We start from the raw sequence: 12,765 nt of genomic DNA, 5'->3' as shown, positions 1-12,765 counted from the left end.
TCTGTCCCACATTTCCCATGAGCCGCTGCAGAAAGTAGCCAATCAGATGTCAGCTCAGTGCACGACCAAATACGGCAGCTTTTGATTGGTTGTTTGAGGGCCAATCAGCGGGTCCAGCGGGAAGCTGTTGCGAAGCACCGCAACCCTCCAGCCCTTGCGAGGACTCTGGACCAAGCCTGGCTCTGGTCCAACACGGCTGCATAGCGCATGCCTAGCACAGCCCATCATGACAGATCAGGTCAGCCCAGAGCTTGAACAGGTGACCTCGAAGCTCACCTGTGAGTGCCTGGAGCCCCGGGGCCGCCCGGTTCAGCGGTAGCGCAGTGGCAAGGAAACGGAAAGGCGACCTACTCTTTCCATCCCTGGAAATGTCAGGAGCAGGCCTTCAGGCATGGCTGTATCCAGGTGTGCAAGGACTGTGGCCCTACATGGTTTCTCCTCAGCCCTCATTTCCCTTGTGCTGGCTTCCTTCCCAGGCGAGATGACCACCCAGACCACATGGGTTTTTCCTTGTTATTAGGGTATCTCCATCAAAGAAGTTCCAGATTTAGTCTTCAGGGTTATGAGACTGTAGTGACCAGTCTCTGAGACCAGGCTGGGTAGGCTGGATGCTGTGCAGGGCAGCCCTGTGTCTTGTTTCCAGTCATCAGTAGGAGAATTGAGTGCAGTGGCCTGAAACACACCCTGACACTCATGTAATCTTAGTACTCAGGAGACTGAAGCAGGAGGATTGCTGTGGGCTTGAGGCGAGCCTGGATTATATAGCAAAATCCTGCCTCAAGTAAACAAAGCAGATAGTAATGGTTGATTATAATGAAACACAAAAAATGCTCAGACAGTATGCTTTCTGACACAAAGCAAGGAGACACACACCGTGAAAAACCAGCTTTGCCCAGCATTCAATGTCTCCATGCCAGAGATTCTCATGGCCAACATCTTGGCAGTGTGTGGCTGGGATTGGGGGGGAAAGTAACCGTTACTCCAAGAATTCTGTTTTGCTGTGTCCTCCTCTGTCTGCTTCTGTCCCCCTTCGTTTTGCTCTGTCCCCCTCAATTCTCTGTCCCCCTCTGTTCTGTTCTCTGTGCCCCTACATCTTGGCCTGTCTTCCTTGAGGCAAAGTCACCAGGTCTCCTGGGTTTTTGTAGCAGTTTTGACGGGCTCTCCCTCTTATTGCAGCAAGCCTGTGCATATCCAATAAAACCTCAGTGGAATCCTGGGAGGTTTTGTCCATAGGACTCTTCTGAGAACCAAGCCTGGCTTTAACTGGGGTGTATTTAAGCGAACTGGTTTGGGAACACAGGATCCCATACCAGTGGGGAAGTTATCCTGTGAGTGAGCCTGCCCTCTGTCACCCCGAAGCACCTCCTGGGCTCAGAAGGAAGACTTCTCCACACTGATCTTAGTGCCCAGGGTCACCAGTGCCCAGCCTACAGTTTGCTCAGAGCCCAGAACACTCTCAACTGTGTGTTTTTCTTTTCTAGGAAGGGTTCATTTCAGACCTTCGGAAAGGAGGTGTGCATCACGGGTCACTCGGTAAGGACATGTCCTCAGCTTCCTGTCCCTCCTGTGGGTGAAGGGGGAAGATGAGGGTCCTGGGTGTGGCCCTGGTAGAAGCATGTGCTTGTTTGGGTCTCTTTGGTCTCATATCTCTCTGTAGTGTCACCTCCTCCCTTCTCGTCCCACTTGGGACCAGGCACCCCAGGAAATCCAGAATCCCCTTCAGTGACTCGCCTTGGTTACCAGCTTCTTTATCTGCCCCATAGAGGGGGTGGTGACCCCAACACACAGTCAGCACCATGTAGAAAGCCGCAGGTCAATCAGGGATTAGTCACTTTCTCCCGCTCTAGTTGCTCGAATCTTCCATAGACGGACTTGCTTGCAGTGAGGCAACAGTGAGTGGCCAGTATTCCCAAACCCAGCTTGTAGACCCAAGCTGGCAGACTTGTAGCCAGTCTCATCCTGAGCTACAGGTGGGCCATGTACCCGACCCTTCCCCTGGGTGCTGTCCTCCGCTCCTGTCAAAATGCCTTTCATGCTTAGTTCTGGCCTGTGTCTTGCTCAGGTGCCAGCTGGTTAATTCTGTCCTGTGTGTTCTGCTCAGGTGTACCCCGGTCTCCACACCACCCTCCAGGAGTACATGTGTTGCCAGTGCTATGCCAGGTTTGGGGGCCACTTGCCCGTGCCCTGGGCTGATGCACTGCTACCGTACTGGGTCCCTCTGTCCCTGAGACCACGAAAGCAGGTAACTAAGTGATGTGGTAGGTTGTCACTTAAGGCCAGGGCACATGTCCAGGTCCAGAGCCCATCAGAACCATGGGTGTCCTATGGCTGAACTTTCTGGGGGTACAGTTGTGGTTTTAGTTGGGGATTCGACCAACTAGGTAATTACTCTGTACTGAATGAACAGTCCCTGCCCGTCTTCCTCCTCTCTCTCCCTTCCTCCTCTTTTGTTTATTTTTCATTGTGTGTGTGTGTGTGAGTGAGTGTGTGTGTGTGTGTACATGTGCCACCGTGGTACACCTGTGGAGATCGGAAGATATGTTTGGGGTTGGCTCTTTCCTTCAGCCATGTAGGGTTCAGGGATCAAACTCCTGTCAGACTTTTGACTGTGCACCCTTACCTGCTAAACCATGCCTTTGGCTTGCATAGTTCTTTTGAAATTCATTCGTGTGTTGTGTGTATTAGGTCTGAAGTGTCCTCTCATCTCCTTTGCGCCTGCTTCTCTCCTGTGGGCACCATGCCCACTGAGAGCAGGTCACTAAGTAGCACGGCGCTGACTACCATGGACCAGGCCATGCCCTCATCCTCCAGGGCAAAAGGAACTCAGAAAGAGTTTCCTGGACTTGGGTGGAGAGGTAGAAGGGCAGTTACCTCTCGTCCATGCCACAGGCTTCTAGACAGCTCATTTACTCATTTACCACGGACAAGGTGCCAAGGAATTTCTTTGGCATGTGATGTCGAGGCCAGCCTAGTCTGCATAGTGAGTTTCAGGTCAGCCAGGGCTACATAGAAAGACCCTGTCTCAAAACAAAACAAAACCATAAACAAAATAACCAAAAAACAAGAAGGATAAAATACCAATAAATAAATTAAAAAAAGAATAGAAAAGACCACACAGCTCCTAATTCTTCCCAAACAGTCCCAGCAAGTACAGACCAAGTTCTCAAACACAGGAGCCTGTAATAGCCATTCCCATTTAAACTATCACAAGTACCATGCGTGTTTTGGAATATTTTTTACATTTATTTATTTATTGGGTTGTATATATGTATGTGTGTATGGGGTGCACACGTGCCACGGGGCATGTGTAGAAGTCAGAGGACAAATTACAGGAGTCAGCTCTCTCCTCCACTGTGAGTCCCAGGGATCGAACACAGGAGGACAGGGCAGACAGCAGGTGCCCTTGCTGCTGAGCCATCTTGCTGGTTTCTGTGCCTGGTGCCGTTGGAGATGGAATCCAGTTCCCTGTGCATGCTAGGCAAGCTCTCTCCTAGCTGGGCTGTATCCTACCCTCTTAGAGACAAGAGTCCCTTCCCCTGGGTGCTGTCCTATGTAGATCAGGCTAGCCTTGAACTCACAAAGACCAGTCTGCTTTCTGAATGCTGTAATTAAAGGCATGTGCCACCATACCTGGCGCCCCCTCACCCTTTTGAACCTTTCTTACTGTCCACTGGCAGGTCTCAAAGATGATGCGATGTTCTATCCCCAGAGCCATAAGGTCATGTCGTTGCCCCTGCCACTGCTTTGGGGGCCGCCTTCCGATGCCCAGGGATAGGGCTGTTATGCCCTATTGGGTGCCCCAGGGGCTGAGGTCACAGAAGAAGGTAAGAAGGGACTTGTGAAACAGGGCTGAATGAGAGGTGGGCAGGGGAGGAATCCAAGGGGCCACCTCCTCCCTAGTGGCCATGGCGAGGGCAGCTGAGGACAGAAGTTCGTGTCTTGTGGAGGTTGCTGGGAAGTGAAAGCCTCATTCTCTGAGCATAGTGAGAGGTCACGCGATACACAGACCGCTGCATCTTTTCCTTTTTCCTGTCTCCTCCTCCGTCTTTCTTCCTATTATGCCCTGTGCCCAACCCCATCTCTCTGGAGCTGTCTAGACTCCTTGGAGGTGACTGGGAGGAATCATGGCTCCGGGTTTCCTTCCTTTGGAGCCATCTGCACCCTATAGCTGCAGTTCTAGTCCAGGATTGGCTGCATCCAGTCTTCCTGCAGCCTAGAGGACCTTCCCAGTATTCTGCCTTCCTAGTGAGAAGTCTTTTTTCCCCCCTCTTCTCCTGCCTTCCCACTTTTGGGTTCTCCATCACTGATCAGCAAGTGATCCCCAGCATAAAGAACTCAATCCTGAACTGGGAACTGCAATACCCCTTGCCCTGAGGTCTCAAGTCCTGACCACTCCCCCCACACTGTGGATCTCCGGATGGCATACTGACCCACTTTCTTATCTCTTAGGTGGTGAAAAGGCTGGAGAACGGCAAAGACACCCCAGGTAACTCCATGCCAGGTGTTCCCTCATCCTGCCCTGGAAAGGGGCGGGGCAAGGCCACACAGGTGACACAGTCATCTCTAACCCTTGCCAGGTGCCACTAGCTGACTGCTGGCTGCCTTTTTACAAACGACACAGGCAGACAACCGGTCTTAGCAGTGACAAGCTGCGGCTGGTGACGTCTAAAGTGGTTTTATTTAAGCTATGAACTTCTGTGACTTGTGGTACATAGCGTGTGTACATGATCACTTTTGCACTGATGTGTATTTCTGATGTGACAGCTCCTGTATAATACACACATGTGTGTATGCCTTATACAATTATAACAGTGTGTGTGCGCTGCACAGTGTGTTCATATGCCCATGCATGTGACCTGGCATGTATGCATTCCCATGTTCATGGTTGATAATGTATGGTCACATTCACATGCTCAGTGTATGCACACACACACTTGGCATCACACTCACACATTGGTGATGCAACCCTCAGACATACCGCCACGGCTCAGATCTCTGGGAGAGACAATGTCTTCCCCACATTGCTTATGCTTTTTGAATTGTGTTCTGGACTTGATTTTGAAGTCCAGGCTTTGGTCTGGTGTCAGGTGCTACTCGGCTCTGTGCCAGCGCTGCACAGGGAATCCGTGTTCAGGACCTGGGTTGGGGACACCATTCTGAAAAGGCAGGGGCCAGGAGCTTGTGGAAGGAAAGGGCGAGAAGCGCTTGGGAAATGGATAGCCACCTACCAACCTGTTCTTAAATGTGTCAGAGCGTCCCATTCCCATCCCCAGAGCAACACTGTTCCCCGGAGTGCAGATTCTCCCAGCCCTGCAGGCATAGCTTTAAGGCATCAAGTTTGAAGCATGGCATTTGTTGGGGACAGTCTGAGGCACTTAGCACTCTCACCAGTGTTGGGAAATGTCACAGCAAAATCTTGGGGTGCCTTGAGCTTGTTTCAGTAGAATAGACGGTGTGGGCTGTCCTTGACATGAAGCTCTTGCTATGGGGAGACAGAACTCTGAGTCACAATGACACTGACCCAATGGACTGGCCCCAGGACACATGGCTCCTGGAGAATCAGGTCCTAGGAAGTCATGCAAAAGGATGTCCTCACAGATGTTCAGAGCTGGAACTCTGTAGGGTGCAGAGGGAGGGTTGATAGATATCAAAGCCAGTGTTGTTTTACTCTGGTCATATCTTCACCTTTTATTTATTTTTTTAGGACTTATTTACTTTTATTTAATGTGTATGAGTGTTTTCATCCCTGCAATGCCCATGGAAAGCCAGAAAAGGGCATAAGATTCTCTAGAAGTAGAGTTACAGATGCTTGTGAGCCATCATGTGGCTGCTGGGAATCGAACCCTGGTCCTCTGGAAGAGAGGACCGTCTCTAGTCTCTGAGCTGTTTCTCCAGCTCCTTCAATCATGCCTTCTAGTTGAAGTGACTTATTGTTTTGTTTTCAAGATGAGCTCTTCCTGTGTTGCCCCAGCTGTGTGAACTCCTCTGCTCAAGCCGTCCTCCCTCCTCAGCCTCCCCTGTGGTAGGGATTGCAGGTGCCTCACTGTGTCCCTCAGTTCAGGTGACCTACAGAGTACGTTTGTTAAGCCTCTCACCTGTTCACTATAGGAGACTTCAGAGGCAGGATCAGGACGACAGCCTGTCCACACTTCCCTGCCTTCTTCCATCTCAGTGTGATTCATCATTTGGTTTCAAATCCAATGGGTTTCCATTTGAAGTTTTTGTGTATGTGTGCACTTTTTGCATGCTAAATGACATCCTCAGACACATTTTTATCTTACATTTTTCTCAACAAAGAGGGTTCCATGACTTTCTGCTCTGTACCGTGGTGGGATTTTTTTTCAGAATGAAAGTGTATTTATCATATTGCATATTAAGAGTGTTTTTACATTGATACAATTATGATAAAATTAAGGCTTATATTTCTATTAATAGGCAGAGGGAACTGGAGGCCAGTCTGGTCTACAGAGTGAGTTCTAGGACAGCCAGTGTTACACAGAGAAACCCTGTCTTGAAAACAAGCAAACATAGCCGGGCGGTGGTGGCGCACGCCTTTAATCCCAGCACTCGGGAGGCAGAGGCAGGCAGATCTCTGTGAGTTCGAGACCAGCCTGGTCTACAAAGGGAGTTCCAGGACAGGCTCCAAAACCACAGAGAAACCCTGTCTTGAAAAACCAAAAAAAAAAAAAAAAAAAAGAAAACAAGCAAACAAACAAGAAGGAACTGTTGGGATGCCACCCTGACATAACCTGCACAGGCTGGGTGGGGCCAGTTTCCCACAGCCTCACAGCCTTCGGTTTCTGGGGACCCCAGCAGGTGTCCTGCCCTGTCCCCAACAGTGCTCCTCTTGCTCCTAGAGTGCTCTCTGGAATCAAGCAGCTGGTATGGCTGTTGGCGGGTCTGTGGGGACCGGCGTCTCCTCCTCAAGTGGCAGCAGCTCCAGGCCCTTTATCAAGATGAGCTGTCAGACCCTCAGGAGGATGAGCTGCCAGACCCTCAGGAGGATGAGCTGCCAGACCCTCAGGAGGATGATCCACTTGCTGGCGGCTTAGGCTTCCTCCTGCCCGTGAGCTTCAATCTCCTGACCCTGCTGCAGGCTGTCCTGAGGGCCATCATGGCCATTCGGTGAGCTGCTGGGGCGTTGAGAAGGGGTGGGTCTGGACTCCTCACTCCCTCTGGAATCTAGAGTCCCTGCCACCAGCATCCTGCCCCAGACTTGTCTTGCGTCCTTTACTGAAAGAGCAATGAGCCCTTGGATGCCACGGCGACAGCACTTGTAAGGCTCTTCCAAGGGGTGTCCTTGACTTCACAGGCTGGCTTGGGGGCAGTGGTGCTGGCCCAGCCCCCTGTGCAGCTGGGATGTGTGGAGCCCCGTGAACCTGGCTGCCCCTGTGGCCTGGCAGACACTCAATGGCAGGGAGTCCAGCTCAGAGCCTTTGAAGTAGCTAGGGAGCCCCTCCCCCCAGCTCTACAAAACTGGGTGTTTCCTCCCTTTCTGAGAGTGGGCACTTAAGGTCAGAGGCTCATTGGGACCCACATCTGGGAATCAGAGTTGCTGCGCTGACCCCAGTCCACTTCCCCAGTTCCTGAGTGTAGAGGGGACGCCCCCACAATCCCTGCTGTGAAGGCTCCTGGCAAGCCCGTGCTCAGGACAGAGCCCTCAGCCTGGGGACAGTTCCCAGCACTTGCCTTTCTCTTGGCTTTCTAGCCATTTGTTTTGGGACTGAGGTGGAGTCTTCAGCTACTGTCAAGATCCTCAGCAAGAATGTCAGTCACGATCATGGTCCTCAAGGGGAGCCCTCGGATCAGGAGGGTCTGAGACATTCGCCGTTTCCACATTGATAAGACCTGCACCCACGATCCAGTTGGAACTGGAAGCCACCACCGTGACTGATAGCTGAAGGGGACCTGGTGTGAATGTCCAAACAAGTCTGTTGTGAATGCAGCCAATAAATGTTATTTGTGAAACTATCCTGTGCTTTGCCTGTATGCATGTCTGCATGCATGTCTGCGCACCGTGTGTGTGTGTGTGTGTGCCCGGGTGCACGTGGAGGCTGGGAGAGGGCATCAGATCCCTGGAACTGCAGCTACAGACGATTGTGAGCCATCTGTGTGGGTATGGGAATTTGAACCCATGTCCTCTGGAAGAAAAGCCAGTGTTTTTAACCACTGAGCTATCTCTCCTGTCCCCAAACCATATTTAAAGAGGTACTCATGGTCCTACTTTACTAAGGAGAAATGTGGCCTCTGTCTGTGTCCCTGGAGGGGACTCATTTCTACATCTCTTTCCTCTCAAGGATCGGCAGGGTTTTATTTAGGTTTGTGTGTGTGTGTGTGTGTGTGTGTGTGTGTGTTGCTGTTGTTGTGGTGGTTGTTGTTTTGAAACAGTCTCTCTCCACATCCCTGACTGTCCTGGGATTCTACTCGCTCAGTAGACCAGGGAGGCCTTGATCTCACAGAGATCCACCTGTCTTTGCCTCTTGAGTGCTGAGATTAAAGGTGTACGGTCAACACACCTGGCCTAAAAGGGTTTTATTTAAGACTTGATCCAGGGTGTCGCCTTTTAATGCCAAATAGTAGTATTTAAAATTGTATGTGAGGGGCTGGAGAGGTGGCTCAGTGGCTAAGAGCACTGGTTGCTTTCCCAGAGGACCCGGGTTCCCATTCCTGCCACCACATGGCAGCTCACAACTGTCTGTAACTGCAGTTCCAGGGAATCTGACACCTTCATACCAAATGCACATAAAGTGAAATAAATATTTTAAAAATTGTATGTGAATTGAAACATTTACATTTATTTATATTTTTAAAACAAATGTGTGCAGTAACTGTATAGCGCTCTAACTGCGGTGACTCTCCAGCATCTTGATTTTTTTCTTGTTTGTTTCGAGACAGGGTTTCACATAGACCAGGCTCACCTCATACCCCTGATTCTCCTGCCCCCCCCCCTTCCCAAGTGCTGGATTTCTAGGCGTGTGACATCATGGTAACCATGAACTAAAAGGTGAATGGGGATATCATTTGCATGATGTAAATAAAAGTCACCACCTTGAAGATCATTCATTCGCTGAACCAGGAGCTCAGGATTTGGCTCTTGGGATCACCTGTCTCCATCCCTAGGGCTGGGCTCCCTGGTGTGCACGACTGCACCATTTCTTTTTGTGGAAATGCTGGGAATCCGAACTCAGGTCCTAATGCATGCAAGCACTTTACCCATTGTCTCTCCAGTGCCATTCCAAAGGCTCCCGTAAGAAGCTCTCACCATCCCCTCACCCAGAGGTCCCCTTCTAGCCAAAACCCTCCACAGCCAGGAAGCCAGTCTGCTTCAACCTCAGAGCACTGGGTCCCAGCCTTCTACAGGATAAGACTTCCACACTCAGCCTCACACAACCAACGCGAGAGTGTGCAGGGACCCGCCTTCCCCCTTGGCAGGTGGCAACTGGCGAGAGCAGCAGCCTCATTCCCGGAGCCTGGCTTGTACTGTACACAGCAGCTGGGACACTTCTGCTGTGCGAGAGCAGAGCCGAGGTCAGTGGCAGCTTTTGCGCTTGAGGCAAACGCAGTGTCCTGGGCCAAGAGCTGAAGGAGACTGCGAGTGAGGCCATCCTCCTGGCAGAGGGTCGGTCAAGGGCTGCCAAGTCTGCGGCCGTCCGGCTCCAGCGGGCTCCAGATGCTACCCAACTATACTGGACGGCACAAGTAGATAGTGCCTAGCTCCCAACATGGCGGAGTTGCCACTCAAAGGCAAGCGACAACCACAGGCTCTCTAGGGAGGAATCCACACCCCCCCCAGAACTTGACAGTCATCCACCCTTTTTCTCAAGAGTTGGCCGGTGTCCACCTTCCTTGGGTCTCAGTGGTCACCACACACTCAGCTTTGGGGAATAGTCATCAGTCTTTAGGGCACACTCCCTCCTGGATGCCTGAGCTCTGAAGAGTGCATTCATATGCAAGCATCTTACAGCCGGTTCTCAAGCCCCTGGCTGCCCTTAGTGAGGAGGCAGGAAAATTCAGGGTCCTTTGGCACAGTGCTGGGGAGGACAGGATAGCCGAGGAGCCTGGACACCGGGTGCTTACTCCCATCTCCTTTAGGAAAAGGGAAAGCTGCAGGAAGAAGGTTCTGGATTGTTCTTTGCACACAGCTGGAGTCTGAATCCCAAAGCTGACCTGGTAAGGGCCTCCCTAGTTCCAGATCCCCAAATGTGACTGCATAAGACCCAGGTTCCAACATTCTTACAAAAATAAACAAGCAGAAAATTAAAAACAAACAAAACCAAAGCCAAAAACTTGTCAGTGGCCTCATGCAAGTGTCCTGGCTGTGGCTTGGGTGACACCGCGGGGCTCCTGACCCACATGGTGCTGGCCTAGTCACAGCCATGGTGCCTTTGATGACCTTGTTTGCTGAGCCCACATCATCTTCCCCAAGCCCCAGCGTAGAGCATACACTATCACTCAGTGACAACTTCCCCAAGTGAAGGAATGAGTTCCGGAGCCCCACTCTGCCAGAAGACACCGCACTCAGTTCCTGAAGGTGGTCACACGCCCAGGAGTGGGCTTGGGGAAGTCAGTTGGCATGTGACGGGTCGGGCGTTGTCTGGCGGGAGCCCTTGCAGCCTGCCTTTCTCTCTCTTGCTTTGTGCTGTCTGGGGCCTCCTGTGGCCCACAGGCTTCCCTCACACAGCCCCACAGTGTGCCTCCACTCCACTGCTGTGTGATTAGAGCTGCAGAGGCTCTGCCGGATCACTGAGGCAGGGCAGAGGCACGCGCTGGCTGTCCACCTTCATTTAACTAGTTCAGTTGCTGTGGGCACCTTTGCTCCTCTCTCCCCCTGACTAGTTCCCAGCATTTTCTGGTTACCTGTGTCTGACTATGGTAACCTAGTCACTAGGAACTGGAAGGGACTGCTTGGGATATCCAGTCTAACCCCTTTATCCACAAACAGGGATGCTGGGTCCAGAGAGTGCTGTGCCCCATCCATGGTCACACTGCTGTCGGCAGCTCCAAGGCTTAACCACAGCTTCTTCTTGTCCAGGCTACTTCCAGGGACCTCCTCCCGGCTTTCCCTTCACGAGGAGACTTTCCACACTCTCTGCCAAAGGAATGGCAGGTGAGCTCATTTAAGAGAGGCTTAGTGGGGAAATGGTGGCTCTTCAATCAATTGATGATGTCTGCTTCAAGCCCAGGCTGGGTCTGAGAGGTGGGAGTGTCCTTGAGTTTTCAATGCTGTCCAGTGTCTCTCATTGAGCTGGGGGGGGGTTGTCTAAGAGGCCCCCCCCCCAGCAACGGGATCTTCCTGTTTTCTCCTTTGCCATTTCTAAAGGAAGAAGCCTTGTCTGAAGACACCATTTTTTGTACTGAAACAGCAAACCCTAGGCTGATCCAAGAGCCCTGGAAGGTGCTGGAATTCCAGAGAAGGCCAAGACTGGCATTCCTGAGCATCTCAGCATTGCCAAGCAAGCATGTCCTTTCCAGACATCCCACATGGAAGGAGGAAATGCCAGCCATCACAGCCCTCCAGCTCACGCTTGGGGAACTGGAGATTATTACAGAGCGGGTGAGTGGCCTCAGCTGTTGGCTTTACCCTTGTGTTTCGACAAAGGCACAGGCTTTGCATGGGATAGGGGTGGGGTGCTCTGAATTTGGGGTCCCTTGCCAGAACCAGGCAGAACTGTCTATGAGAGGTGGTTGTGAAAGAGGCCTCTTGCTTGTGTGACAGCCTTGGCTTCTGCCATCCCTTGACAGCCCCCACTTTGTTCCACAGTATCTACCCCTTCTCCTGCCCCCTCCAATGTACCTGCTCCCCATTCCTTACAGAAAACATTTTTATTGTCTATGAATGTTTTATTTTTAAATTACATATAATATTTCTTTTATTAAATCTAACCTCATTCCTAACCACTCAATTCCTTTCTTATTCCTCCATCTCTTTCCCCTCCAAACTTCATATATGTACTCTCTCCCACACTCCACATCTACTGAGTGCACTTAGTGCTGCCTGTGTGTGCATGGATGACTGGGACCCACTATTACAGGACTTTTTAAGGAGATACCTAAGAAATTGTCCTCTGTGGAAGGCAAACCTCAGAAGCTGGCCCTCACCTTCCTTCTGGGAACTCACTTTTGACACGCCCTTGCCTCTCCGTGGAACAGTGGGAGAGAAACAAGGCAGAAACAGGGTCCACAAAATGCAGCCAGGCCAGGAACTGGTCCATGCCTATGTACAGCTTGGAGCAGATTGGTGGGCTGTGGGGTAAGGATGGAATAAGGGCTGCAAACATCCCCATGATGGCTTCTGACTCCCTCCTACCTCACTCCATGTCCTTGGCTTCCCACTGGCTCCTTGGCCACAGAAGTTCCTGAGCCAGGACACATAATGTCGAGCAAAGTAGAAAAATGGATGATTTCATGTGCACTTCGGGGATGCTCCTGGCCTAGGATTTGAGCACAAGGCTCGGGGCTCTTGCTTCCAGCAGAATGTTAAGCGGGGGCTAGAGATTGCTTCCTAGCAGACTCACTAGCTGAGCAGCTCAGGGTCTTGCCAAGGTCAGACCCAGAGGTGCAACTATGCACCCAGGCTAAATGTGCAGGGCAGATGTGGGGCGACGGGAACATACCTTTCTGCAGCCCACGCTGTTTGTGCCCCTCACTGTCCTTTTCTTCTAGGTAAGTTTATTTTTCCTGACTGCTTTTACTAGATAAACTCTGCCTCAATGGCCAGGAGGGGACTGCTCTCTCTCTCTATAGAGGGGACTGCTCTCTCTCTCT

General features: G+C 51.4%; 1 protein-coding gene across 1 annotated transcript; it reads left to right on the top strand.

Moving 5' to 3' along the window:
* The first annotated feature begins 391 nt into the window (after positions 1-391).
* Positions 392-7,129, top strand: C4H16orf95 (chromosome 4 C16orf95 homolog). The gene is made up of 6 exons (XM_026778620.1): positions 392-405; positions 1,482-1,533; positions 2,102-2,242; positions 3,678-3,824; positions 4,450-4,486; positions 6,858-7,129. Exons 1-6 carry the CDS (start codon positions 392-394, stop codon positions 7,127-7,129), a joined length of 663 nt encoding a protein of 220 aa, XP_026634421.1.
* Positions 7,130-12,765: the final 5,636 nt, after the last annotated feature.

Source organism: Microtus ochrogaster, chromosome 4 (assembly GCF_000317375.1).
Source record: "Microtus ochrogaster isolate Prairie Vole_2 chromosome 4, MicOch1.0, whole genome shotgun sequence".
In the NCBI taxonomy this organism is placed as follows: Eukaryota; Metazoa; Chordata; class Mammalia; order Rodentia; family Cricetidae; genus Microtus; species Microtus ochrogaster.
This window is presented reverse-complemented; position numbering and strand designations above follow the sequence as displayed.